Genomic DNA, 27,996 nt, shown 5'->3' with positions numbered 1-27,996 from the left:
CTGTCTGTCTTCATTGAAGGGACCTGATGTTTTACGTTATTGGTGAGTCATGGAAAGAGCCTTGTTTTCTCTCCTTTTTTTCCTAGTGTTTGTGAATATTGTTTAACTCCATTGCTATTTGATCTAGAAAACTTCTGGTCCTGCCAAATATACCTCAGCAAATAAAACAGTGGTGAAACAACTTATACCTTGTGACCATTCTCTTTTTGCCACAACTACGGGAACTACACATGCCATAGTTGGTGTGTTATATATGATGATGTCATGCAGGAAGATGCATCTCATTACCTGCCACACACACAGGAGTATAGATTTAGAGCAGGAAGGAGCCCCAGAGATCATCTAGCCCAATTCTCTCATTTTACAGAAGAGGAACCTGAGGCCCAGAGAAGTTAAGTGACTTAATTCACTTCATACCAATAATACACAGCAGAACCAGGAGTCAAACCTAAATCTTCTGATGCCAAATCCCTAATCCCATAGACCAGTGATGGGCAAACTTTTTAAAGAGGGGGCCAAAGGAAAGGAAATGCTCATTTGTCAGTCTGTTTCTAAGGCAGCTCTTTCCAAGTTTCATTGTATTGTATCCTACTCATTGTATTAGTCAGATTAGGAATAATGTCACGTGGCTGGATAGAACATTTCAGGGGGCTGCATCTGGCCCACTGGCTGTAGTCTGGCCCATCACTGCCATAGACTATGTTTGGGAAGGCTTTCTGTTCCCTCTCAAAGACTTCTGACCTCCTTTCCCATACTTTTAGTAGAGAAGCACTGAAGTGTAGCTGGTAGGTGATATATCTGTTCTTTCTCCACATAGGTGGAATCACAGTGTCTGTGGTCGCCTTCTTCTTCACAATTAAGTTCTTCTTTGAGCTTGCCGCACGAGTAGTCAGCTTCCTCCAGAATGAAGACCGGGAGCGCCGAGGGGACCGGACTATTTATGACTACGTGCGAGGAAATTACCTGGACCCCCGGTCCTGCAAAGTCTCCTGGGATTGGAAGGACCCCTATGAGGTGGGCCATAGCATGGCCTTCCGAGTGCATGTAAGGGAATGTTTCTGTCTCCACACCCATAGGGATTTCTAGTGGCTTGCTTTTGCAGAGCCTGCTTCTGCCTGTGGGTGGTGCTGGGCTGATATATTATTATTATCTTCCCTTGTCCTCCCACCCCAAGAAATTTGGGTAGGATTCATATTTAAGCACTAGGGTCTATTATATTATGTTTGTTCCAATGGTACATTTGTCTCTGAGGAATTATAAACAATGCCTTTTCAGAAAATGAAAACTGTCTCTCTCTCTCTCTCATACACACACACACACACACACACACACACACACACACACACACACACGAACACACAAACACAGGCACACACACAAACACAGGCACAACCCAGGCAGAACATCTTTACTGTAATTTGTTTAGCCCAAATATCATAGCACTCAGGTTTGGTCTGAAAAACTGAAGCTAAAGTTGAAACTGTTTGCTAGTAAAAGTAGTTGCTTCTTTTTGCCTGGAGTTGCCTGCACTGCACTCAATACCAATGAACCAAGGTAGTTTGGTTTTAAAATTTGAGTCAGTGCTAATAACCAGAGGAGAGATTTCTAATAAGACAAGAGTTATTCAGAAATGTGGATTTGATTCAGTGGCACATTGACACAGTTCACTTCTGCCTTATGCACAGATAAGTTAACTTTCTTTAAACTTTGCATTATATATATCTAGAGTTATTTCTCCCTGTAACACTGTGAATGGACTGCAGGGTTGGATAGTGATTTCAAATACATACCTGTTTTCTCTCTACAAAATAAATTTGTTCACTCTGGCCATAGGGGACCAGTATTCTTTCCTAAGGGAATTAATGGATGCCTCTTATTTCTCCCGTGCAGTTATTTTACAAGAATGGACAGCCCTTCCCTGCTCATCGGCCTGTGGGATTACGAGTTCACATCTCCCATGTTGAGCTAGCAGTGGATATTCCAGTAACCCAGGAAGTTCTTCAGGAACCCAATTCCAATGTTGTAAAAGTAGCCTTTACTGTTCGCAAGGCTGGTCGCTATGAAATCACAGTGAAACTTGGTGGATTAAGTGTGGCTTATAGTCCCTACTACAAAATTTTTCAGCCTGGTAAGATTTCAGGGGTAGGAGTGCTAAGATGGATTTCAAAGTCTTTTGTAGTTTGAAACCATTCCAAGTGAATAGTTCTATCTTCCCCTCTCCTCTGTTTTCCCCTTGTTGAAGGAACCTATCCTTAGTGTTTCAGAAACTTTAGTTTTCTAAGAATTGAACCTTTTGTTTTCAGTTATATTCTACATATCCTTTGTACATATTACATAAATGACTAGATCTTTTTTTCCTCTGCTTTAAATTCTCAGAAATGTGGAATCTGTCCCTAATATTAAACATATATTTTGTTTCAATTTTTGGAAATGACAGTTGTTCCATATGCACTGTGGTGTTTTCCTTTTGAGGGTATCACTGGGAATTAAACAGTCTAATAGCCACAAAGTAAAGATATATACCTTTTTAGGGTTAAACCCTAGAAATTGAACTTAATTAGGTTTTGGTACTTTAGCCATGGTAGCTAGTAACTGATTTCCTTACTCTTATAACAAAGGCCAAGACCCTAAGAATGAAGATACTGTTGTTTACCTTCTCCTTTGGAGCCAGATCTTTCAAATAGCTTCTTTTGTAACTAGCTATTTCATTATAATAACCTTTAGTAAGAATGTCCTCACTTGGAGACCTCTATGTATATACAAAATTCTCTTTAGTACAAGGTGAAAACACTCTCTTCCCTTGCAATCCAGCTCATTACCAGGATGTGGGAGTGGAGGAGGGAAAGACAGTACATGGCATTTTATTTTCTTTCGTCATTTTAATCTTGTTTCTGCCTATTGAAAAGTTCTCACTGGGGAACTAGTACAGAGTAAAGTGGGACTCAGCTACAAAGTTTGAATTCCCTTTTCAAGTCCCTTCTCTCTCATTTCACTTTTTGTTTGAATTGATAAGGGATTTATAGACATGAGAATCCAGAATTCGCCATATAAGTCAGTCTCTTTGTTTCCTTCCATGCTGCAATTTAAATGTGTTGTTTGTCCCTGGGGATGGGGAGCCCTTTAGAACACACTGTTCAAAGCAACTCTTTGTACTGTGAAGATGCATCTGTTTCTGCATCTCTCTCTAAACGTCAGATCCTGTCCCCTTTGTTCTAGGGATGGTGGTTCCTTCCAAAACTAAAATTGTGTGCCATTTCTCTACTCTTGTTCTGACCTGTGGGCAACAGCATACCCTTCAGATAGTCCCTCGAGATGAGTATGACAATCCTACCAACAATTCTGTGTCTTTAATTGATGAACACAATTACAGCGTGTCTATTCATGAGGTGAGCTCTCCTTTTCCTGTGTGCTAGGGAAGTTAAAGTCCTTTTGTTTTCAGTCAATCTCCTTTTCTCTCCCCATTTCCTGTCCTCTTCTTATGCTAAGTGATATTTTATCTCTCTGTAGCTTGGTCCTCCAGAAGAAGAAAGTACTGATGTCTCATTTGAGAAATCGGTAACATCCAAAAGACAGACATGCCAGGTGTTCCTTAGGCTCACCTTGCATTCCCGGGGATGCTTCCATGCCTGCATTTCATATCAAAATCAGCCAATCAGCAATGGTGAATTTGATGTAATTGTCCTAAGTGGTGAGTTGAAGAGATTTAGTATTTGTTTTGTTTGATCCATTTTTCCTTTGCTTTGATTTACCACCTGAAATTTTTATTAGATCTCTGAGCCCTCCTTAGTTTTGAGCAGAGGTTCTTGACATTTTTTTTTTGGTAATATGAGCAGTTGACATTCTGGCAAAACTTATAGACTCCTCAAAAAAATTTTTTTTAATGCATAAAATAAAATACAGAGTAATACAGTACAAAGGAAACCAATTATCCTGAAATATAGTTATCAAAGTATTTAAAAAACAAATTCATGATTCCCTGAAGTCTCCCTAAACCTCGGGTTTTCTAGACATGGCTTTGGTTTCTACTTAGCTTCAGATGTCAAAAGATATTGCCATTTAATTTGTTTGTATCTCTCTAGCTATCTACTATATGTTTCTCTAATGAATCCTATTTTAAATCTTTTTTTCCTTCCATGCCTTTCAGAGGATGAGAAGAACATCGTAGAACGCAATGTATCCACCTCAGGGGTCAGTATTTACTTTGAGGCTTATCTTTATAATGCCACTAACTGTGCCAACCCACAGTGGCATCTCCCACCCATGCACATGAGTTCTTCCCAACGCCGTCCTTCCACTGCCACTGAGGAGGAGGATGAGGATTCACCCTCTGACAGCCAGACCCCTGAGAAGGTGAAAAAACCCAAAAAGGTGTACTGCTATGTATCACCCAAGGTAAAAGCATCTTTCATTTTTGCTTTTAAATTCCTTTGCTTGTGCTTGTATATTTATGGTGCTAGTCACTGTAGCTTCACTGAGTTGCCTTTCATGAATCTACTCCACTAGAACTGGGACAGGGTAATTGGTTTCTAACATTCTAGAAAAGTAGAAAAACTAGATAAAAGTTGAATATACACTTGTGATATTCTAAAGTTTTTGATAATCTAGACTGACTGGACTAGATCAAGGCAAGATGTTTTAAATTATAGCCTGCCTCCATATGTTTTTTGCTATTCCTTAGGGTATAGTTTTCAAAGACATGGGCTCTGGCAGCTTTTGAGAAAAATGCCTTTAACTGTTGGAATTTTTTCACTAGAACTAAAATTCTAGCTGGCACCTTGTGCTGTATCGAAACAAGTTGATTAAGGGTAGAATTTTATGATCTCTTACTGCGTGACAAGTGATTCTCCCTCTCTCCCTGGCTGGAGGGATCGGAGTAGAGATAATTTGGCAGGGATGAGAACATGAAACTTCCAAAGAGATGCTATCTGTTAGGGAGTCCTTTTTAAATATATGGATTTTGTTTATGAATTCAAGACTTATATAAATAAGAAACCATGCAAACTCCTTCTTATAGACCTGGAGTCCCTCTGTCTTTGTGACCCAAACTAAATTTTGGACTTCTTCTTAACGTTCTCTTGCTTTTTGACAGTTAAAGATTTTTTTGTCAGTTAAAGCTCTGGCCCAATGAATACTCAAACAGTAGCCCCACTTGGAAGTTTTGTACTTCTTGCATCATCTTCCCCACTCCTTTCTGTTGGAAATTATACCAAGGGGGCCCAGCTGTATCCTTGTATGAAAGATATTTTTCTCTTTTTTCTCTTTGAAGAAAAATGTAGAGGTTTTCAAGTTAGCCTTCCTCTGTCCCAGCTGATATTCAATTAGGGAAGATTGTTGTAGGCTATAGGGCTGATTCCTAGGAGGTAAAAGAGTTTCTGCCAAACTTAAAAGGAAGAGAAGGAGAAGGCTGTGCTCAGTTTCTCAATTCACAGATTCTCATTTAAAAAAAAATAGGATTTAGTGCTGAAAAAGACGAGAGACTATCTAGTCTAACTCTCTCATTTGAGGGCTGATGGATACAGACTCTGGGAGGGTGAAGTTTAGGTGATTTGTCATATAAATTTATATAAGTAGTAAGAAAAAGAGTAGGGATTTGAACTTTGAAAGATTTCACAATTTTGAACCTTGAGCAGTATTGCAATAAGAAATGTGATTAAAAACAAACATATTCTAATGACCATTAAAAAAATTTACTTTTGTTTTATTTTTTTTCTGTTTTCTTGGTCCCCCAGCAACTCTCAGTGAAAGAATTCTACCTGAAAATCATTCCTTGGCGCCTCTATACCTTTAGAGTTTGCCCTGGGACAAAGGTAGGATGAACTTTGTGTTTTTACATATTGAATGATTTTTTTTTCTTTTCTAAAGACTGAGTTTCCCTGTCTTGTCCAGACTTGGAAGTGCAGGGCCAGTATACTAGCTCAGTCCTACTGTGACTGGCATTGTAGCTTTGTTTCTTAATTTCTTAAAATAAAAAGACATGCTCTGTTCTTAATTTGGACCAGTTTGTCTTTCCTTACCTTCCTTAGACAATTTTTGGTTACACCTTCTCTTGACACCTCCTTCCCCCTGATGCCCATATTAATGCTGAACTTGGTGTGGACAGCTTAGCCTACTGCAACTCAGAATTCTTGAGCTCAAGAGATCCTTGAGCCTCAGCCAGACTCCCACAGTAGCAGGGATTACATGATGTACACCATTATGCCTGTCTCAACCTTCTTTCACTCTTTTCCGGGGAGAGCTTCTTGATGGTTCTGGAGGTTTTCACTGTAAGTAGAATCTGCTGCCAAATGAAAGAATATAATCTTTGCTAAATAGCATCAGGAATATATAAATTATAGAAAGCAATGCCCCACAGGAATTATTAGCAATTCAAAATATTCTAACACTAACATAACATTAGTGCTAGAGTTTGCCTTTGAAGATTGTAGAAATTAACAGAAGTGGTTATCCACTCAAACCTTTATCTTGTTCACTCATTCTGTGTTGAATAGCAATCCATAGACTCGGCATTTATATACATATATATCCCTTTACTCTCTTCCCTATATAGACTCAAAGAAATCATAAGATTTTGCCCAGAAGCTGGAATGGGCCATTGTGTTAAAAGTAAGCTTCCCCTTGGCAATTTAAACAAACTTTTTCTTTGCTAACTCATGGCAGCTAGACTTATCTGCTGTTTTCCTCAAAGTCCTTAGTCTGTAATCCTAGGACTGAAAGGGACCTTAAAGATCAACTTTAAACCCTCTTCTTTTTGTGTTGTTTGCTAGAAGAAGTATATGGAGCTGCCCCTGCTTTTGGTTCTCAAATTCTGTTCTTGCAAACCTGATGGATGAAAATTATTTTGAACTTGGGTTTTCATGAGACCTCAAAGCAATGTTTTGGAGGAATGGTGCTTGCTGTAGACTCATTCTGCTTTGGTGCTTTGCACTAGACTTTCTTTGATGATGTGGCCAGCTTGAGGCCTGAGAGGTTTTGCTGGGTTGATTGGGCAGATTAGCAATTCTGACATTGAATATATGTGGTTTTTCCCTTCCTTATAGTTTTCATACCGTGGACCTGACCCTGTGCATAAGCTGCTCACACTAGTGGTTGATGATGGGATCCAACCTCCTGTAGAGCTTAGCTGTAAGGAAAGGAACATCTTAGCAGCCACTTTCATCCGTTCTCTCCATAAAAACATAGGTAAAGTTGCCTGGGATTCTTAATGAGGAGGGAAGGGGTTATTACACCCAAGGTGTAAGAGTATAAAATTAGATCTGTCGGACACACTCTGTAATGCAATTGTGACTACCATGGGTCCTACTGCTTCCCAGGAGGCTCAGAGACCTTTCAGGACAAGGTGAACTTCTTCCAACGAGAGCTTCGGCAGGTGCATATGAAAAGGCCACACTCAAAGGTTACACTGAAGGTCAGCAGACACACCCTGTTGGAGTCTGTAAGTAATGTTTTATTTCTCTAAAAATATCAAAGGCCCTTTCAGGCTTCTGAATGTATTAAGACTCTTTTCCTATTTATTGCTCAAAATGCTTTCTTTGGAGCATAGTGATAAAGGAACTAGACTGGGCAACAAAGTAGAAAGAGCTTTTAAGAAATCTTATATAAATATAGGACAGGAGGATGTAATTAAAATTGTTAAGGAAATAAAGTACTTGTTAATAGATGACAAGAATTGTATTAAAAGGAAAAAAGGAAACCACTTCTCTTTTTAATGATGGTTAATCAGAGAAAGAATATCTGATTTGTCTTTCTCAGTTGCACAGGCATTAACATAATTCATACATTCCCCTAGAATGGGTGAAACTGGATAGCCCCAGTAAGAAGTCCCTTTTCCTGTGCTGTATTCTTGCTGTGGCCTCATTCCCTCTCTTGCTCCAAGCACTGTGTCTAGAGGAAGTTGTCTTGTGGATAAAGGGAGAGCCCAGCTAGAAAGCAGAGGTTATCTTTGGTTATTTTAGTGACTAGAGTAATTTTTATCAATTGTTCACGTCTCTGAGCCTCCCTTTACCTATCAGTAAAGTTGAAATGGTAATCTCTAGCCTTTCCTTCCCATAGAAAGATATTTTAATATTGTTTTAAAAATCAGTTTACTTTGAAGCTTTATGCTTTGTATATGTGAGATGTTATTAAATTAGCTCACTTCCGCTTATGACATTTCTTCTGAGTGCTAGCATCTTCATTGGGTTTGAATAGGCACCACCTTGCTTGACCTCAGCATTTCTGATATGCCAATATGTTAATACTTTTCTCTCTCTCATTGCTCTCCAGTCTCTGAAAGCCACTCGGAATTTCTCCATTTCAGATTGGAGTAAGAATTTTGAAGTAATTTTCCAGGATGAAGAAGGTGACTTGGGTGTTTTATTTTCTTATCCATTTTTGGGATGCCCCCTTTTTCCCTCTTGAGGGAAAAGAATAGGCAGTGAGCAATAACATTCTGAGTTTAGATGGCAGGATAGAGCCTAAAGGGCATGAACATGAGAAAGAGTGGAAAGAAGAGAGATAAAAAGTTTGGAGCCTAAAGTTTTTATTTCCTGGAAGGCAAAGAGAAATGAACTGCCTCTAATTCTTTGTGTTTTTGAGTATGTACACTAGGGGGCACAGTTCATTGGCCAGAATAATTGTCATTCCATAGATGGGACAAAGTTTCATAAACCTTTGTATTTTAATTCTGGGTGTGTGTGTATGTGCGGGCATGGGTGTGTTTTGGGAGGGGGTGGGAAGGGAAGAGGTGAGAAAAGATGAGAAGGAAAAGAAATAGAACAAGGCAAAAAAAAAAAAGAAAGAAAGAATTTTAAATCGCTATAGACCCAGAACTGATTTTTCTTTGTTTTATTGTTCAGCTCTGGATTGGGGAGGCCCTCGCCGTGAATGGTTTGAGCTAACTTGCCGAGCGTTGTTTGACACCACCAATCAGCTTTTCACTCGATTCAGTGACAACAACCAAGCTCTGGTGAGTCTGTGGCTTTCCATGGTAGAGTAGAAGCAAGAGCTGTGCATTGAATGGTGAAGCCAACAAGATTTGGTTTGGTCAACTAAAGGCCAAGGTTCTTTTCTTGACCTTGATGTTGATTGAATGTATGAACTAATCCAGTGATTCCCAAAGTGGGTGCCACCGCCCCCTGGTGGGTGCTACAGTGATCCAGGGGGGCAGTGATGGCCACAGGTGCATTTGTGGGTGGTGAATAACTGTAAGGGGGCGGTGATAGTATGTGACAGGGGTTGCTAAGTAATATTTTTTCTGGAAAGGGGGCGGTAGGCCAAAAAAGTTTGGGAATCACTGAACTAATCAGACTGTTTCCATTTTTTTTGTCTTTAGTTTCAGCATCTCTAAAATGGGAAGAATTTTATTTGCTGCCAGATAACTCATTGAAGTGAAAGGAGTGATACTGCTATCACTACCATTACTACTATTACCCAATATTGTTATAATTAATATTCTATTCTATAATCTCTTCTCAGAGGATACTTTATTCTGCAACCTGCATTCTTGCCCCTAGTAGCATAGAATTAAACTTTAACTGTTAGAATTCAAAGGATTAGCATCCATACTCAGCAAGTATTATAGCTATATTTTTTTGTTTATTTTATTTTTTAATTTTTTTTAAACCCTTGTACTTTGGTGTATTGTCTCATAGGTGGAAGATTGGTAAGGGTGGGCAATGGGGGTCAAGTGACTTGCCCAGGGTCACACAGCTGGGAAGTGGCTGAGGCCGGGTTTGAACCTAGGACCTCCTGTCTCTAGGCCTGACTCTCACTCCACTGAGCTACCCAGCTGCCCCTATTTTTTTGTTTAGAAAAAGATTCAAGATAAGCATTCAGTTGTAAATTGCTAAGAAGAATTGATTTAAAATATCTGTTTAGTCTTTGTTTTTCAAATCTCACTGTTTTTCAGATTTTTAACTTTTTTGTTAGCTTTTTTTGTTCTGTCATTAAAAAAAAAAAAAACCTTTAGCTTCTATCTTAGAATCAATAATGTATATTGGTTCCAAGACAGAAGAGTAGTAAGGGCTAGGCACTGGGGATTAAGTATCTTGCCCTGGGTCAGTCACATAGCTAGGAATTATCTGAGGCCAGATTTGACCCCAGGACCTCCTGTCTCTATGCTTAGCTCTCAATTCACTGAGCCACCCAGCTATTCCTAGTCACCTTTATTTTTGAATTCCCATGTTTCCTCCCCAGTAAGCTATTTCTTGTAAACAAAGGATTAAAAAAAAAAAAAAAAAAGCTCAGCATTTCAGTTAAACCAAATGGTGCAGCCACGTTTGGTGGTATATATAATATTACACACTCTTAGTTCTCTAGTTTTGTAAACTAGAGATAACTTTGATCTTCTGTTAGCTCAAAAAAATTATAGCTTTTGCTTTTATATTATTCATATTTTTCAGTTTATAACCTTCTGCTCAGATAGGTAAATAGTTAACAAAATGTTTTTTAAAGTTTAGTAAAACTAAACCTATCAGCCAAGTTCAGAATTATATTCAGTATTCTACACCTATTGTTCCCTTTGTCTACTAAGAAAGGAGGAAGGTATCCCTTTATGTTGAATTACTAAAGTGACTAAAAGGCCCAAGTTACTAAAAGACTATGATAATATTGAGAGCTTTTTAGTTGTTACACAGTTCTTTCTTCTTTAGAATCACTCTTTGTCTGAGATTGAGGGTCAGAACCACTGAAATCTTTTTTCTCTTGACAGGTGCATCCAAATCCTAATCGACCTCCACATCTTCGGCTAAAGTTATATGAGTTTGCAGGGCGGCTTGTAGGCAAGTGTCTGTATGAATCATCCTTAGGAGGAGCTTATAAGCAACTGGTACGAGCTCGTTTTACTCGTTCTTTTCTGGCTCAAATCATAGGACTTCGGATGCACTATAAGGTAACACAGCTGGGTGAATGTTCTCTATAGTAAAGCTCCAGGCTACTTTTTGATTTGATTCAATTTAATAAACATGTAGTAAGCACTTCCTATGTGCAAGGCACCGTGCTAGCTGCCGGAGATATAAAGACAGATTTAAGAATCAAAGTCCATGCCATCAAGAAGCTTTTTTTTCTTTTTAAATTGGAAGATGTGAGATGTTAACAGATAATTAAATACAAGATAATTTGAACAGAGTAGGAACATTAACAACTTAAAAAGTCCAGGAAGGGCTTTCCATAGATCAGTGATAGCGGACCTTTTGGAGACAGAGTGCCAGACCCAACCTTCACACCACCCCTCAGACTGTGCTGTGCCCTGCCCCTCCACCAAGTGCTGGGTGCACCTCCTCTTACCCCATAGGGGAGGGAGGAAGTGTTCCCATTGGGCTGCTGGGTGGAAGGGTGGGTAAAGTGAGGAATGCTCTTAGTGAGTGTAGAGAGGGGGAGGGGAGTGGCCCGAACACTCTGCTCCCCTCCAGCTCTGCTGCCTATGAGCCACTCACCTTACCTTCTTTTGGGTTACTGGGCAGAGGGATAGGGGTGGTGTGAAAAAATGCCTTCAGGCTCTGTGGGGAGGGGGAGGGGAGCAGCTCTGCCCAAGTCCCTCTGCCTTTCTAGTAACAATCTCTGGGAGTAGAGGTGGAGGGAGGGGAGGTGCAAGTGTCCATAGGGTGCCATAGGTTAGCCAACACTGCTATAGGAGGTGAAAACTAAGCCAAGTTTCAAGGAAGCAAGGTATTGTAAGAAGTAGAGAGGAAGGGAAGCATCTTCTAGGTATATGAGACAGTGTGGGCAGAGACAAGGAGGTAAGCTAGGAAATGCCTGATACAGAGAATGGCAAATAGGCCATGTAGAACAAAAAGTATATAAAGGATAGTAATGCAAAATATTTGGAAAGGTGTTCTGAAACCATATTATAAAGGACTTTAAAGGCCAAGCTGAGAGGTTCCTTTATCCTAGAATTGATAGGAAGCCATGGAAGATGCTTGAGCCAAGTGAGTGACATAGCGAAACCTGTGTTTTTCGGAAGGTTATTTTGGTAGTTTTATAAAATATGGTTTGGAGAAGGGAGAGACTATTAGGAAGCTCTGTGATAATCCTGGTAAAAGCCTGAGGTAAGGTAGTGGTTATGGAAGGGTACAAGAGAATTCATGGATGGAGAATTGACAAGATTGAGTAATGGATTGAATTTGAGGGATGAAAGGAAGGACTTGAAGATTGTGAGTCTAAATAACTAGAAGAATAATGGTGTTTGCAAGAGAAATAGGAAAGTTCGGAGAATGGACTGGTTTAGAGAGGAAGAGGATGTGTTCTGCTTTGGATTTGTTTGTGTTCAAGATACTTGTGGGTCATACTTGTAAAGAGGTCCAGTAGGCCACTAGTACTGTTAGCCTGGCTCTTAGGAGAGAGATTTGGGTCAAATCTATCTGTCTCATGGAGCCAAAAGCCAAATTACAAGGGAACTAGAAGTGAGAAGTAGAGGCAATGAGTTTAACTGAGAAAAGATGGACAATAATGACAGCAGCTTGAGAAGGCAGGTAATAAGATCTTTTTTTTTTTTAAACTTAAAAAGTTTTTATTTTAACTTTTGTATTCTCTCACTTTTACGTTTCCCCCACCCATTGAGAAGGCAAGAAATACAAGGCTCTTTATACATATGAAGTCATGCAAAACATATTTCTACATTAGCCAAGTTGTGTGAAAGGGAAAAAAAAAGCAAGAAAAACTAAATGACAACAGTATGCTTCAATCTGCACTCAGAGTGATCATCAGTTCTCCCTTCAGAGGTAGAAAGCCTTTTTCATCATGAGTCCTTTAGAATTATGGATCATTATATTCATCAGAGGAGCTAGGTCTTTCACAATTGTTACAATATTGTTATTACTGTGTATTATGTTCTCTGATTTCTTTTTCCACCAGCTTATATAAGTCTTCCCAAGTTTTTCTAAAATCATCTTATACATCATTTCTTATATAATAGTATTCCATGATAATCATATCACAATTTGTTTAGTCATTCTCTAATTGATGGGAATTCCCTCAGTTTCTAATTCTTTGTTACTGAAAAAAAAGCTGCTATATATATATTTGTACTTTTATACTTTTTTCCCCCTATTCCTTTGATCTTTTTAGGGTATAGACCTAGGAGTGGTATTTATGGATCAAAAGTTTTACATAATTTTATAACCCTTTGGGCATGATTCCAAATTGTTCTCCAGAATGGTAGGATGAGTTTGCAGCTCCACCAACAGAGCATTAGTGCCCCAATTTTTCCACATTCCTTACAATAGTTGTTATTTATCTGTTCTGTCATGTTAGCCAGTATGATGGGTGTGAGGTGGTAACTCAAAGTTGTTTTAATGTGTATTTCTCCAATTATTAATGATTTAGAGCATTTTTTACTATGACAATTGATAGCTTTGATTTCATCCAAAAGCTGCCCATTCATATCCTTTGATCATTTATCAATTGAGAAATGGCTCTTATTTGTATAGATATGACTCAGTTCCCTATATATTTGAGAAATTAGGCCATTATCAGAGAAACTTGCTATAAATTTTTTGCCCCAGTTTTCTGCTTTCTTTTGAATTTGGCTACATTAATTTTGTTTGTGCAAGCCCTTTTGAATTTCATGTAATAAAAATTATCTATTTTATTTTCTATGATCTTCTCTATCTTTTGTTTGGTCATAGACTATTCTCTTATTCATAGATCTTACAGGAATATTTTTTCATGCTCCCCTAATTTACTTATGATATCACCCTTTATGTACCTTGTATCTGCCAACTGCTTTCCAGTTTTCCCAGAAATTTTTGTCAGTTGTTGAATCCTTACTTCCAAAACTTAGATCTTAGCGTTTATCAAATACTAGATTACCATAGTCATTTACTATTGTGAATTATGTACCTAATCTATTCCACTGATCTACCACTCTGTTTCTTAGCCAGTACCAGGTTGTTTTGATGATTTCTGCTTTGTCATATAGTTTGAAATCTGGTACTATTAGTTTGCTTCTCTTTGTATTTTTTTTTTATTGATTCCCTTGCAGTTATTCTAAAGAATTTGACAGAACTTCTCCTTGACCTATTTTTCTAAATAGTTTATAAAATTGGAATTAATTGTTCTTTAAATGTTTAGTAGAATTTGCTTGTAAATCCATCTGGCCCTGACATATTTTACTTAAGGAGCTCATTTATGGCTTGAACTCTAAGCTTGTATTAAGTCAGGAAAGCTCATAAGCAGAAATGAGGAAGGAGAGCATTTTAGATGTGGGAGACAGCCAGTGAAGAGGCATAGTTGGAAGATGGATTTTGTCCTCTGTAAGGAAAAGCAGGAAGGCCATATTGTAGAATGAGTTGAGGTGGAAAGTAAAGTGTATGAAGACTAGAAAGTTATAGAGGACCAGATTATGAAGGATTTTGAAAGCTACACACAGAATTTCATATTTGATTCTGGAGGTTAGAAGGATCCACTAGAATATGAGTACAGGAGAGTGACATGGTCAGACTTTTGCTTTAGGAAAAATCACTTTGGCATCTAAGAGGAAGATGGACAAGAGTGGGGAGAGACTTGACATAGGAAGACAGCTATGAGCTCATTTTTGCCCTTAGATCTTCAAGGCTTCTATTCTTATCTTCCCTCCCCATCTGAGATTACTCAGATGCGGACCTCATTGTCTTCTCCTTCATAACATTTCTCTTGAAGACAACATCCTTCTTGTCAAAGAAAACTCTTTTACATGCATCTTTAATCCCATCCCATTTGGGAAAGCTATTGCAGTAGTCCAGACTTAGGCCATGAAAGTCTTACTCAGGGATATCTATATGGGTAGAGAGAGTGGGGATGTATATGAGAGATCTTTTGAGGGTGGAAATGACAAAGACTTAGATTAGATATGTAGCGTGAGTAAGAATTATGTCCTGATTTAGTGACTGAATGACTGGAAGGGTGATGATACTCTCTATAGTAAAAGGGAAATTTAAGAGAAGGGAGGGTTGGAGAAAGTGATGACTTTTTTGGACATGTTCAGTCTGAAATACTGCTGGGACATCTAGTTCGAGATAGTGAAAAGGCAGTTGTTGACTGGAACTCAAGAGAAAAATTAAGCTCGAGGTATAGACCTAGAAATTAATTGCATAGAGATGGTAATTGAACCCATCATTGCTAATGAGGTCACTCAGGGAGACAGTATAGACTAAAAGAGGACCCAGGCCAAACCCTTGAGGTACACCCATGGTTAATGATATGATCTGCAAGAAGGCCTTGCAGCAGTGAACAAGTCAGATGGAGGAAACCAGGGGAGAGCAGTGTCACATAAACTTAAAAGGAGTATTCAGGAGAAAAGGATAAGGAGAGAAGAATAGTATCAAAGATTTCAGAGAGGCTGAGGATAAGTATCAAGAAAAGGCCATCATATTTTGCAAATAAGAGATTGTTTGGAAAGAGCAGCTTCAGTTGAATATTGAGATTGGAAGCCAGGTTGCAGTGAGTTTAGAATCCAGAGGAAGCAGAAGCACCAATTGTAGCTTTTTCAGGAAACTTTATATGAGATGATGTAAAGTTTAAATTCTTTTGAGAGTAATTTCAGGATAAGGATTTTGCCATCTCCCCAGAATCCAGACAACAAACCTGTTTGGTGAAGACACCATGAAGATCAAAATTAAACTTTGGGGTACAGTTGATTTGAACTATGGGGAGTTGAATGAGTTGAATGCATTTGTTTTGAATGTACACTCTTATGCCAATAGGGGACTGCCCCAAATTGGCTTTTTGTCAATGTGGCTAGTTTTATCCTTTTCTTTTATCCCCAAATTCCTGCAATTTAGAAGTTGACTATGTTTACAAATCCAGTGAAGAAAAAAGATCAATTTTTTTTTTTTTTTTTTTTTTGCCGGATCTCAGGGGGAAATGTGTGTTTGGAATTCAGGGAGGTGCCATTTAAAAGTATCTTACAAACTTCCTGTGGACATGATGGGGACTTTGAGACTACATTTTCCATGATCCAATGGGTTTCTGGTTTTGGACGTGGGAATGCCTCTGACGTCTCCAACGTATAGGGCAGCTTAAATTCAGAGGTCGGACTTGAGACGAGCTCTTTGGCTACGTAGACAAGATGGGGGCTGGCGGTATTTTTTAAAATAGTCAGGCATGGTCCTATTTATTGCTATCAACATGGGCCCAAATAAAATATTAATTTTCCTTACAATATCAGCCTTTATCATTTTTAATCATTACAATGATGAGGGATTTTTAAGGATAAAGGAGAGAGACATATTTGTAGGCATTAGTAAAGGAGTGAGGAGATAGGGAGAAATTGAAATTTGTGATAGAAGGTACAATCTTCTGGGGGAAATGAGATGGGATTAAGGATGCATTTAGAGGGGTTTTCTTTGACAAGAAAGGCCTTGTTTTCATGAGAGAAGGTTTAAAGAAGGAGATAGTGAAGTCTTCATCTGAGTAAGACATGTCAGGGAAGAAGAAAGGGAATATCATGCAGCAGGAAGGATCCAGTTAAGATTAGAAAGCATAAATTCGTTCTAGAGCCTATCTAAGCTTATCCCTTGAAATGGGGAGGTGAAAAGAATGGGCCTTCTCCAATCTCACTTTTGTTGAAGAGCAATTAATATTCTTTTCATTTTTGTTCTATATTTGTTGAAGAGCGTTTATATTCTTTTCTCTGTCTTTTTTTTCTCCTCAGTACTTTGAAACTGATGATCCAGAGTTTTATAAATCCAAGGTGTGTTTCATTCTCAACAATGACATGAGTGAGATGGAACTGGTTTTTGCAGAAGAGAAATACAACAAATCAGGGCAGCTGGATAAGGTGAGAGACAGAACAAAGCCTAAATCCCTTCTTTATACTAGTATAATGAAGAATTGGAGCTTCTTAGTCTTGCAGCAAAAAAGAGACTTGAATTTAGCCATTAAGTTATTGAAAAAAATTATTCCTTTTACCAGTTAGTGTAGCCTTGCTGTACCCTTCTAGGGAAAAGGGACACAGTGTGGAGATAGGCATCCTGAAATCTTAGGACTAGAAAGAATCTTAGAAATCATCTCATCTCACCTTTATAGAATAAGAAACTGAGACCAAGAGAAGTTAGGTGACTTGCCTTTGGTCCCACCATTACTTAGTGGCATAGTTGGGGTGAGAACCTATGCTTCCTGACTCCAAGTTTTATTCCTATCTCTATACCTTTTTGAAGAAAAGAGTACAGAATAGTTTAGGAAAGCAACTATCCCCTCTCTGGGAACTCCTTCTATTCTATAGTTTGAAGTCACAGGATTCTATAGACCATCTATCACTTTTCCTTTCTGTGATAAAAAAACAAAACAAAACAAAAAAAACCCTTACTTTACATCTTAGAATCAGTACTGTGCATTGGTTCCAAGGCAGAAGAGTGGTAAAGGCTAGGCCAGTAATGGGCAAACTATGGCCCACAGGCCAGATGCAGTCCCCTGAAATGTTCTCTCCTGCCTCTGACATTATTCCTAATCTGATGAATACAATGAGTAGGATACAATACAATGAAACTTGGAAAAAGTTGCCTTAGAAACAGACTGACAGATGAGCATTTCCTTTCCTTTGGCACCCCCTCTTTAAAAAGTTTGCCTATCACTGGGCTAGGCAATGGGGGTTAAGTGACTTGCCCAGGGTCACATAGCTAGAAAGTGTCTGAGGCCAGATTTGAACCCAGGACCTCCCTGCTCCCCCTTTTCCCACACTCTAGGCCTGGCTCTCAGTTCTCTGGACCACCTAGCTGCCTCTCTTTCTGTGAGGGGCCTTTTTCTTTTTGAACTGTAGACTATATAACCAAGTGAGGTCAGTGGTGATTAAATCTTTGACTCTGAAAGGTTGAGGCATCCTTTCTGCAGTGCTATTTCTGTACTGTAACCAGAACAAGAAAACACACCCAGAGAAGCAATTCATAGAAAAACCCACTGCTTTAACTCAGAAATAATGAAGAGGTTGGTTGGGCATGAGGAAGTGTATTAAGAAGTGAGCTTGATGGATATTGAGAACTTGTAGTGAAGTACAGTGGTTGAGTTTTTGGAGAACATCACCGTTTTTAACATTCCCCAAGTTTCATTCCCATTTCAGGTTGTAGAGCTCATGACAGGGGGAGCTCAAGTCCCAGTCACCAACTCAAATAAAACTTTCTACCTAAATTTGTTGGCACAATACAGGCTGGCCAGCCAAATTAAAGATGAAGTGGAACATTTTTTGAAAGGTAAGCTATTATCTGCTCTTTTGGTTTGAAAGCTAATGTACCTTGTTAGCAGTTTTTTAAATTTAATTTGAATTCAACTACTCTGTTTCAGGCCTGAATGAATTAGTTCCTGAAAACCTTTTGGCTATTTTTGATGAAAATGAACTTGAGGTAAGTGTTTAAATTGCTAAGCCCTTGCATTGATTCATGGCACCTAACATAATACCTGGTTCATAGTAAATGTTTGTTGAATTAATTAATGCATATATTCATAAGCAATTATCTCACCGAGTCTCTGATATGGAATACAATGGGAAAGCCCTTTATAGAGGAGGCGTTTTTTACTTTTTCCAGAATCTTCAGTACTTCATTGAGCTCTTCTTAAGTCTTTCTTGCTTCATTAGACTATGGTAACAGAGACCTGTTGCTCTGTAATGAATGATGGTGTTGGATGAGTAGATGGTGCAGGTGGATTATCATCTGCATTGTTGAAATGAGTGTTCACCTGAATGCAATTACAGATCCATCAAGATACTTACCAAGCAGTATGAAGGGCTCATCTTATGGTGTTCTGCATATTCCCCAGTACCTCAGGAACTTTGAAACTTCAGTAACTTAAGTTGTAGGTCTGATAACATCAGCCTGTAAGCAACATTTAAAAGCAGCCTTCATGATATTCAGGACAACACCATTACCGAGTTGTACACGATGTATTCTTATTTCAGATCCTGTGACAAAAACAAAATGACTGCTGTAGTCGAGAAGGCAAACTGTCTCCTTGATGAACAGAATTGAAGTCCATACTGTCTGTGAGAAGAACATGTTTGCCACTTACAAATGATTTTTCATACCTACAACTAAAGTGAAGTTTATAACTGAAAAGTCTAGATTTTTTTTAAAAAAGCCTTCCCTTTAATAGACACTATGCATCCGGCAAAGAAGGACTGCTGCTTTGAGGGAGCAGGGAAGGATGGGGTTACAGATCAGGGCTATAGCAACCTTGTCTTTGTACTTGTTAATGGAATTTTCTTAGATTTTAGCAATATGGTGCCTTTTGTGTGTCTCTCTGGCATCTGTGTAGAATCTAATATCCTGAACCTGTGGATATAGAAACTAATTGCCTTAAGTTTCTAATAGGCAAGTAAGGAAAGAATCTACTTTAGGGATGAAGAGTTCTCACTCCAAGCTTTTGAGTGACATTTATTAAATTGGTTTTACTGTTGTCATATTTATGCATTTGGGCAGAAGAGAAGGGAAAGGTCTGTAGCGATTTTGAAGATAAAAAGTTTTAGAGATTTTAATGATCTTAGTTGCTCAGATCTGCAGACTTTTTTTTATGTAGTATGAAGAAGTTACTTAATGGACTTAGTTGGAACTGATGTTTGCATAGCATATGAATGCTGTATCTTCATCTTTGGTTACTGTGTATTGAGAAATCTTTCAGATTTTGAAGCAAACAAGAACATCAGTTAAGCTCTGAAATTATTAATGTTCTGATGTTTTTATATCTTCAAGAGAATATAGTTTTTCCTTTATATAAATGAAGGAGGGAAGATTGAGGACTAAAGGTGAGAGAATTAAAGTTTAATTAATAAATGATTATAGACAGGAAGAAAGGCATGCCAGAAATGTTCTGGTTTGGTTTGAATGCCTCTAATTGAGGAAGAAGCACCTCCTTATTTCCTTCAGTGCTCATGATCTGACTCCATATGAGTCAACAAGAAGAAAGCTTAAGTAATTACTGTTGATTCCTTGTCCACTCTTGTTATTTCTCTTTACAGAATTAACCAGAAATTACCTTTTCCCCCCTAGAACCTTTGATATTAGGGGTATGGCCTAGCCTTTTTCCTCTGAAAATTTTATTTACCTTACTCTTTTGAGAGTAATATATTTTGAGATAATATCTCCTTATTCAGCATTTTTGCATGATGGCCAGGTAGCAGGTAGCATTTGAGTATGTTTTCATCTTTGGTGGTGTCATTGATTAAATAGTTACTTGAATAAGTTATAGGAAGGATCATTTAAGAAAGCCCAGTAGAAATTCCTCCCTTTGGTTGCAGCACTTAGTTGGTGAGTTTGTTCCCATTAATGTTTGCTGATCTCCTTCTAGCTGCTGATGTGTGGTACTGGTGATATCAGTGTCTCTGACTTCAAGGCACATGCTGTGGTAGTGGGAGGCTCGTGGCATTTCAGGGAAAAGGTAAAAAAAAATTTTTTCAATGAAAAAAATGTTTTAATTCTTTTTTTTTTTCCAAAACCCTTGATTTCTGGCTTAGTAACAAGTATAAGACAGAAGGGCAAGGGTTTAAGCAAACAAGATTAAGTCTAGGATCACATAACTGAGGCCATATTTGAACCCAGGCTTTCCTGACTTCAGGCATGGTGCTCTATCCTCTGAGCCACCTAACTGCCCCTAATATTTTGTTCTTATATTAGCAAAACTAAACAAATCATCAACTGATTTTTGATAGTTATATGCAGTAATTCTCATCTACAGTTCTCCACCTCTGGAATGAAAGGTGGAAGTACATTTTTTTATCTTTCCTTGGATCCAATTTTGTCATCATCTACTCTTTGTTAAATGAACAAGGTAAAAATTATACCTTATCTTATTAGGCACCCCACCTTACCATTTGAGGAACAGATTTCATTAAAAAAAAAACCACAACCCACTCCCACCTTACCATTTGAGGAACAGATTTCATTAAAAAAAAACCACAACCCACTTCTGTCTTAGAATCAGTGAATTAAGTGGCAGTTCTAACTAAGGCAGAAGAGTGATAAGGACTGGGAAATTGGGGTTAAGTGACTAGCTAGGGAAGAATCTGAGGTCATATTTGAACCCAGGACCTCCTTTCTCTAGGCCTGGCCCTCTATCCACTGAGCCACCTAACCACCCCAAGAAACAGATTTCAAAGAAGAAGCAGACTGGAGAATTCAGAATAAAAGACTGTGAAGACAGAGGAGTCAAAGAAATAGACATGTTTAATGGAAAGGAATGAAATGTAGGGGGAAGGGGTTTGAAATGTTAGGGGATCAGAATTCTTAAAGGCTGTCCTAGTGTCTGCATCAGGAAGACTGGAAAGTAAGCAGTAGGAAATGCAGATAATCAGCCAGCTAATAAATATTCACAGAAAAGATTAAATATATTCTTTATTATATAATTTCCATCCCTAAAGTAGATGAGACTGAGGCTTGCTACTCTTTTCTATCAAGAGACTTCATGGTAATCAATCGGTCAGTTGACAATTTATTAAGCACTTACTGTGCATAGGGGGATGAAAAGAAAGACAAAAATAATGTCTTTGCTCTAAAGGAGCTGACATTCTAATAGAAAAGGAAGGTTATTTCTGGAGGAAAGGCACCAGAGAATAGGCAGAGAGCCGAGGAACCAGAGTTCCAGGCATGGGGGATGGCCCCTACAAAGAAATGGAGTACCATGTTTGAGAGTATAGAATGGGTGGAGGTTGAGGAGTAAAGAGTAAAAACATGGGAAGAGGCCAGATCATCAAATGTCAAACAGAGAGCTTTGGCATCATTCTACTTCCTGAGTAGGATGAGATTCCTTCCTAGTCTTGAAATGGTCCCATCACAAATGCTTTGTACACATGCAATAATTAGAGCAAACTTAGAAGAAATCATTAGACCTAATCGTATCTTTCCTTATACTTGTGAAATCAACTTTCATCTCTAAGTTTACCTCCTCTTTTAAAATATCCACCAAGTAGGCAGGGGTCGGCAACCTTTTTGGCCGTGAGAGCCATAAACACCACATTTTTTAAAATGCAATTTCGTGAGAGCCGTACAGTGCTCACAGTGCGCGCTCCTGTAACAGCACCTGAAAAAAAATTGACTTTATGGCTCCTGCAGAAAGAGCCATACGTTGCCGACCTCTGAAGTAGGGCTTCCAAGGGAGGGCCAAATTCTGTACTGTCAGGCTGATCAGAAGGAAGAGGACAATCCCTCCACCCCAAAAAGAGGGTCAGGCCTCATGGAGCACTTTGGTCACCCAGGCACGAATGATAGACCCGTCCTTTGTTAATAGATTGCTTGCCCTATTAATAAATGAAGTTACACTTGGGGTGGAAGATGAGATAGGTGCTCACTGCTCTCAGTATTACCCATGTAACTCCTGAATATCCTAGAATTTATTATTCTGTTCTCTGAACCATCTCAGGCTGATCATCTTCTGGATAAAGTTCTTTTTTCTTGATTTCTGACTCTGTGCTATTCTTGCCAGGTAATGAGATGGTTTTGGACGGTGGTCTCCAGCCTCACACAGGAAGAGTTGGCAAGGTTACTTCAGTTTACAACTGGCTCCTCTCAGTTGCCACCTGGAGGCTTTGCTGCCCTCTGTCCCTCATTCCAGATCATTGCGGCTCCCACTCACAGCACGTTACCCACCGCACACACATGGTGAATGTTTGACCAGAAATGGCACCCTTTTGGGGAAACTTCTTTCTACTCCATGTCCTTTGTGACCAGTCATTAGTATTATGATTTAATTGATTTTCTTTTTTGCTTTCCAGTTTTAACCAGTTGTGCCTCCCTACATATGACTCATATGAAGATGTGCACAAAATGCTGCAGCTGGCCATCAGCGAGGGCTGCGAGGGCTTTGGCATGCTCTGATCCACTCTTCTATTGTCCGTCCAGCCCCTGGGTTCTCCAGAGTATCCTGGGTGTACAGTTCTCTTTCAGGCAGAGCACAGACATAATCTTCAGCGCTCAGGACAGACATACCAATCAGCCAGAAGATGTTGCATGCTCCCCTGTTTCTGGAGTATTTTGCCACCCATAGGCCTTGTCCTGAAACCCCATATTGTTTCCTTCTCTACACCATAGGCCGCTTCAGTATGGTACATAAATATTGGAAGTTTTTGGTATGTTATCCATCTAAGAGAAGAGGAACTCCATTAGGTCCTCAGTGAGCAGATCTCTGTAGAGGGGATTGACTGTCTTGTGGGTGGCTATGCACCAAGGGCTCTGAGCTCCATTGGACATCTGGCTTGCTGGAAGCCTTAATATCTGCCCATGCCTTGCTCCAGCTCCCTCTGCTAATGCTCCCCAATGGAACCCACTTTTCTCTTTCGTCCAGGATCTGACACAGCCTCAAGACCTTCTCTATGGAAAGAATGATACTTTCAGGAGCAGAGAGAATCACAGGATCTGCTATAGGAACTGGCCACTCTGACTGGTCATTGCTTTGTTACCCTGCACAAAGCAGGCATACTTAGGCCATAGCATTGTACTACCTCTAATGGGAATTGGCAGCTCAAAGGGGCCCTTCTTCTGGTGTCAGATGACACTGGGTACAGAACTGGAAGAGGAGCTGCTCTTGTAAGCATTTCCAGAAGATCTCGTAAAATCCCACAGGAGAGTTCTTTTGACTTATTTTTTGTTTTTTTCCCCTCTTGAATTCAATCCAGGTGAGGAAAGCAGACTGGGTTTAGAATATTTAAGATTATAGAGCTACAGCTCCCTGATTTGAACATAAAGGGTATATCTCAACCTCTAGCTGTAGTAGGATTGAGGAACATTCTCAAGTTCATGGCTGACTGGCTTGGAGGCCACTGACACTGTGCATTGGGTTTCTTTTCCCACTGAGGCTCTGCTGGGTCTGTTCCCTTTCTTCTGTGTTGGACAATCTGCTATATTCTGTGAATTCATTTTTGCATGGCACTAGCTTCTTGCCCTGAGAGACCCTGCTAGAGAAAAATTTCTAGCATAGGGATCCTACTTGATGCCTATTTGAATTCTAATGGAGAAAGCTTTCTAGCAAAGGATTAGAATGGTAGTTCATCTATCTCTGGTAGATATGAATCCCCCCACCCCCTTAAAATTTCCCCCATTTTGAGAGCACCAAGGCAAGGAAAAAGGGATCTAGAATTTGCGAGTTATGATGCACTATTGACCTGTGGTAAAGCCTATGTTCTTTTTCTTAGGTCCAGGGCACTGAGAATATTCTTAAAAGAGACCTACTTTTAATAGTAAAAGTTTAGCTGTATCAGTGCCTTCCCTTATCATTCAGAAATTGGAGGGGTATAGGCAAGGGAGAAGGAAAGAAAGAAATTATGGATACTTGTTTCTGAGAAGCTCTGTGGACTGATTTGACTGGTGGAAACTGGCAAAAATCTCTTGAAAGATTTTCTTTTGCATTACAAATTTGAATAAGAACATTTTCACGATTCAAAATTTTGCCCACTTGAAAAGTTCCATTTTCAAGGTTGCTTTGCTGTGAACCCCCATTTCCAGTGGAGCACTCTATACCATGAATACTACAAGCCATCTTTTTTTTTTGCCAAAACCAGCAAGTACACAAGAGTCCTAAGAAGAGGCAAAACTTGTAGCAGAAACCTTCAAGTGGGGACCAGGAGGGACAGTACCTCCTTCTACCCCCTACCCCTCAACCCCCTACTTCTTGAGCTGCTATAGCTCCTCTGTGGCTTCAGTCTCTTTCAGCTGTCATTTATTCTTTCTTGACCAGGGTGCTGTCCTCTCCCATCTGCTGGAGCTAGAATCCTGCAGCTGGGGCCTTAGCACTCCTAGTTCCTCCATGCCCCGTGGTCACTGCTCTCTCCTCAGGGACCCAGACAAGGTGTTGTTTCTTGCCTTAATCCTCTATCAGGAGGATACAGGAAGGCAGGTGCAGTCACCACCATGGAAAATAGGAACAACTCTTCATCCCTCAGGCCCAAATAGGGCTTTCCAGTTTTGGGCATGTGGATTGCCTCTCTGGTTTTCCTATGGCAGTCTCTCTTCTGGAGCCCCTAATCACCATTCCAGTGGTCACCTAGGGACCTTACTGCTGGGAATTAAGGTTATTTCCTTGGCTAGAAATCTGTCCTGTAAAACTTTAGTTTTTGTATTCATTTAGGGGAACTTGGGTTCCAAAATAGCTTTCTAAGGGCAACCCCAAACATGGAAAGGGTCCTCAGTGTCTTGGTTAATGAAACAACCTTGGTACTTACTATCCATTGATTTTTTTTCTCCAGCCTCCAGTTTATTCTGCTCCTTCATTCAGTCCAAAAAGGCTCCTGGCCTTATCTGATCTTCCCATTCTGCCCAAGGCAATTACAAGTGTGGGAAGACAGTATAGAACATTGAGGGAAGAACTGTTAATTTTTTTGCAGTTCTTTATGTATTTTTTTGGTCTGCACTCTTTATTTATTCCTTTGTGACTGAGGTGCTTCGAGGTTAACTGAGTTCATAACAAGGAAAAAGACTGCATGTTTCAAGGACTTGGGGCAAGGGCCCATCCTTGTTACAAATCAGTTGGACTGGGAAGAGTTTGATTCATGTGAGCAATTGCAGCTGATAGTATAAATAGTTTGTATAATAAATAAAAATTTAAAAGAAAGAGTAAAGAATATGTGTTTTGCTTGAAGTAGAAACTTAGGATTTCCTCAAGCAGTATTAAAAATTCTTTTAGAGAAGTTGCCTGGGCTGGCTATGGAGAAAGTGGCTGTGTGAGACTGTTTAAAGAGGCACTATGTCATGGGAATTAAATGGAGAGCCTTGAGTGAAGGAGGGAAGAGGACTCATATACCTACAGCTGGTAAGACATCAGAGGCTGTTTGATCTACCTCATTTTCCAGATGAGAAAACTAAGGCCCAGAGAGGAAGGAAGGGTTCAAACCCAGGTCCTGTCTCCAAATTCACTGTGTCATGTTGGAGTAGGTTTGTATGCACCCACTGTATTTACATTACAGAGGAGATAAGGTAGGAATGATTTTTCCTAAACCGATTATTAGCACAGATTCTTCATTTACCCATTTGAGAACTACTGTCCTCAGTATGAAGCAGCATGCACATGAGACTCCCAACATTTTGTTAGTTCTTCCTTCCTAACTAGGGGAGAGAAGATTGTCAAACCTATTTGCTAGAAAGAGGGAGGGTTGGAGATAGTGAAGGAAGGCCAACAGTTGATTCCAGTTGTTTCCATTTTTCCTTAGTAATTCATTGTTGTCTAAGGGAGGGCCTTCACAGGGGTTCTCATATTTAGTTGTAGGCTTGGAAATGCTCCACCCTTCATCTTAGAACTTTATGCTAAGCTGTGAATGATGTAAACTTATCAGACCAGACCATAGGTGGTGAGGGTTTTTTTTCCCATGGACAGAAGAGTTAACACATTAGTTTTTCCACATTTAAATAAAGTTGAAGGAGTAGAATTCAGGTGCTGTAGCTATAGAAGGCGAAGGGAAGGAAAGGAATAAGCATTTCTATAGTATCTACTCTATACCAAGCATTGTGGGAAGCACTTTATACAAATCTTATCCTGTTTGATCCTTACAGTTACCCTGCAAGTAGATGCTATTATTAACCCCATTTTACAGTTGAGGACACTGAAGCAAATGGATGAAATGACTTGGTATGGCTCACATAGCTAGTAAGGGTCTGAGGTGACATTTGAACTCAGGTCCTCCCAAATCCAGGCCACTCAGCACTTTATTCACTGTGCCACAGAATACCAGTGTAATCCACTGGAATTTCTTAAAATTTTTGTTTGGTCTTGTGCCTCACTATGAAGAACCTCATTTCTTTTTTCTTCCTGAGAGCTTTGAGTTTGGCCAAAAAAAGGTCATTTTTCAAAGCAGTGCCAGTTTGTTAACTCAAAGGTATGTTTTGTAAATAGAAGAAGCAAAGTCCTTTGACCCAAATTGGAGATGACCTTAACAGAGAAGGAAGAGGAAGCATCCTATTTTTTTCAGGTGAGTGATTAATGATGATGGTATCTCACTGTTTCTTCCTTGGATGTGTCCCTATGTGACCTGAAAGGCTTTTAAAAAATCTTAAATGTTTTATTGGAAACTTAATCTTGAACTTCAATTCAACCATCTAAACTTGTTTATTAGCTATTTATAGTTCAAGGAATAAAAACATAACCTTTTTTTCTGTGTCTGTTACTACTTACCATTCTTCCTCTTCAAGACATGAAGACATTTTCTTTTTTTAATTTTTTTGTTAGTATTATGGAATTGACATTAACAAACACGAATATTTCTTTATATAAAGAAGGAAAAATGAGGATCATATTGACACTTCTGTATAGCTTATTTTTTAAATTAAATTTAACATAGTGGTTCTATGAATGCCCTGCTTGCCTATGTCTCCTTTTGAACTCCCTGATGCTCTTTTCTGGGTATTTAAGAATTTTTTTCATCAACGATGTTTTCTTAAAAAAAAAATTTTTTATTGGTTCACTACCCCTCACTGCTCCATGAACTGCTCTGAGCCTTTCTAGAAAAATAGACTAAATAAATGAGTGACATAACAAAGTGAACCCATACATTGGCTTTGTCTGAAATTTTATTTCTCATTCTGAATCATTAGTCTAAAACTTTTTTTTACCAGAAGATAATTATGATTAATCATCAGTTTTCTGGAGTCAGGATTGCTTATTGCATTTATAATAGTTTTTAATTCTTTCATGGTTTTTCTTTACAGTATTATGGTAATTGTATAAATTGTTTTACTGGTTCTGCTTACATCACTTATCAATTTATATAAGCCCTCCAATGTTTCTCCGAATATGTCCTTTTTGTCATTTCTTATGGCACAATAAAATTCCATTATCTTATAATAATTTGTTCAGTCATTCCAAAATTGATTGGTGCCCATTTTGTTTCTAGCTTTTCATTATATCATATATACTTTTGTGCATATTGGTCCTTTTCCCTTTCTTTGATGTCTTTGGGGTATATGACTAGTAGTGATATTCCCTAATTAAGGGATATACATAGTTAGTGACTGGGACATAGTAATAAAATACAGCCAGAATAATTCATGGCTCCACCAGCAATGCATGTGTGCATGTTCTTCCATGGCCCCTCTAAACTATCGTCACTATCCTTTTTTGTCATCTTTCTCAATATCATAA

At 39.0% G+C, this 27,996-nt stretch overlaps 1 protein-coding gene across 1 annotated transcript; it reads left to right on the top strand.

Moving 5' to 3' along the window:
- Positions 1-22,748, top strand: AREL1 (apoptosis resistant E3 ubiquitin protein ligase 1). The gene is made up of 18 exons (XM_044662079.1): positions 1-42; positions 818-1,044; positions 1,891-2,128; positions 3,217-3,386; positions 3,508-3,688; positions 4,145-4,392; positions 5,730-5,807; positions 7,038-7,179; positions 7,311-7,432; positions 8,263-8,338; positions 8,835-8,944; positions 10,688-10,867; positions 16,607-16,732; positions 18,008-18,137; positions 18,229-18,287; positions 20,227-20,316; positions 22,357-22,532; positions 22,646-22,748. The coding sequence occupies exons 1-18, from the start codon at positions 27-29 to the stop codon at positions 22,746-22,748; spliced, it is 2,472 nt and encodes an 823-aa protein (XP_044518014.1). The 5' UTR covers positions 1-26.
- The last annotated feature ends 5,248 nt before the right edge of the window (positions 22,749-27,996 follow it).

The sequence above is a fragment of the Gracilinanus agilis genome, chromosome 2, assembly GCF_016433145.1.
Source record: "Gracilinanus agilis isolate LMUSP501 chromosome 2, AgileGrace, whole genome shotgun sequence".
Classification (NCBI taxonomy): Eukaryota; Metazoa; Chordata; class Mammalia; order Didelphimorphia; family Didelphidae; genus Gracilinanus; species Gracilinanus agilis.
Note: the sequence above shows the minus strand (reverse complement) of the source record. Positions and strands in the feature narration are given on the sequence as shown.

What these genes read in the sequence shown, in the direction of transcription:
- AREL1 (XM_044662079.1), top strand. An exon ending in AGTGGAACATTTTTTGAAAG is followed by an intron (nt 18,138 to 18,228) that starts GTAAGCTATTAT and finishes ACTCTGTTTCAG; the next exon opens with GCCTGAATGAATTAGTTCCT. An exon ending in TTACCCACCGCACACACATG is followed by an intron (nt 22,533 to 22,645) that starts GTGAATGTTTGA and finishes TTTGCTTTCCAG; the next exon opens with TTTTAACCAGTTGTGCCTCC.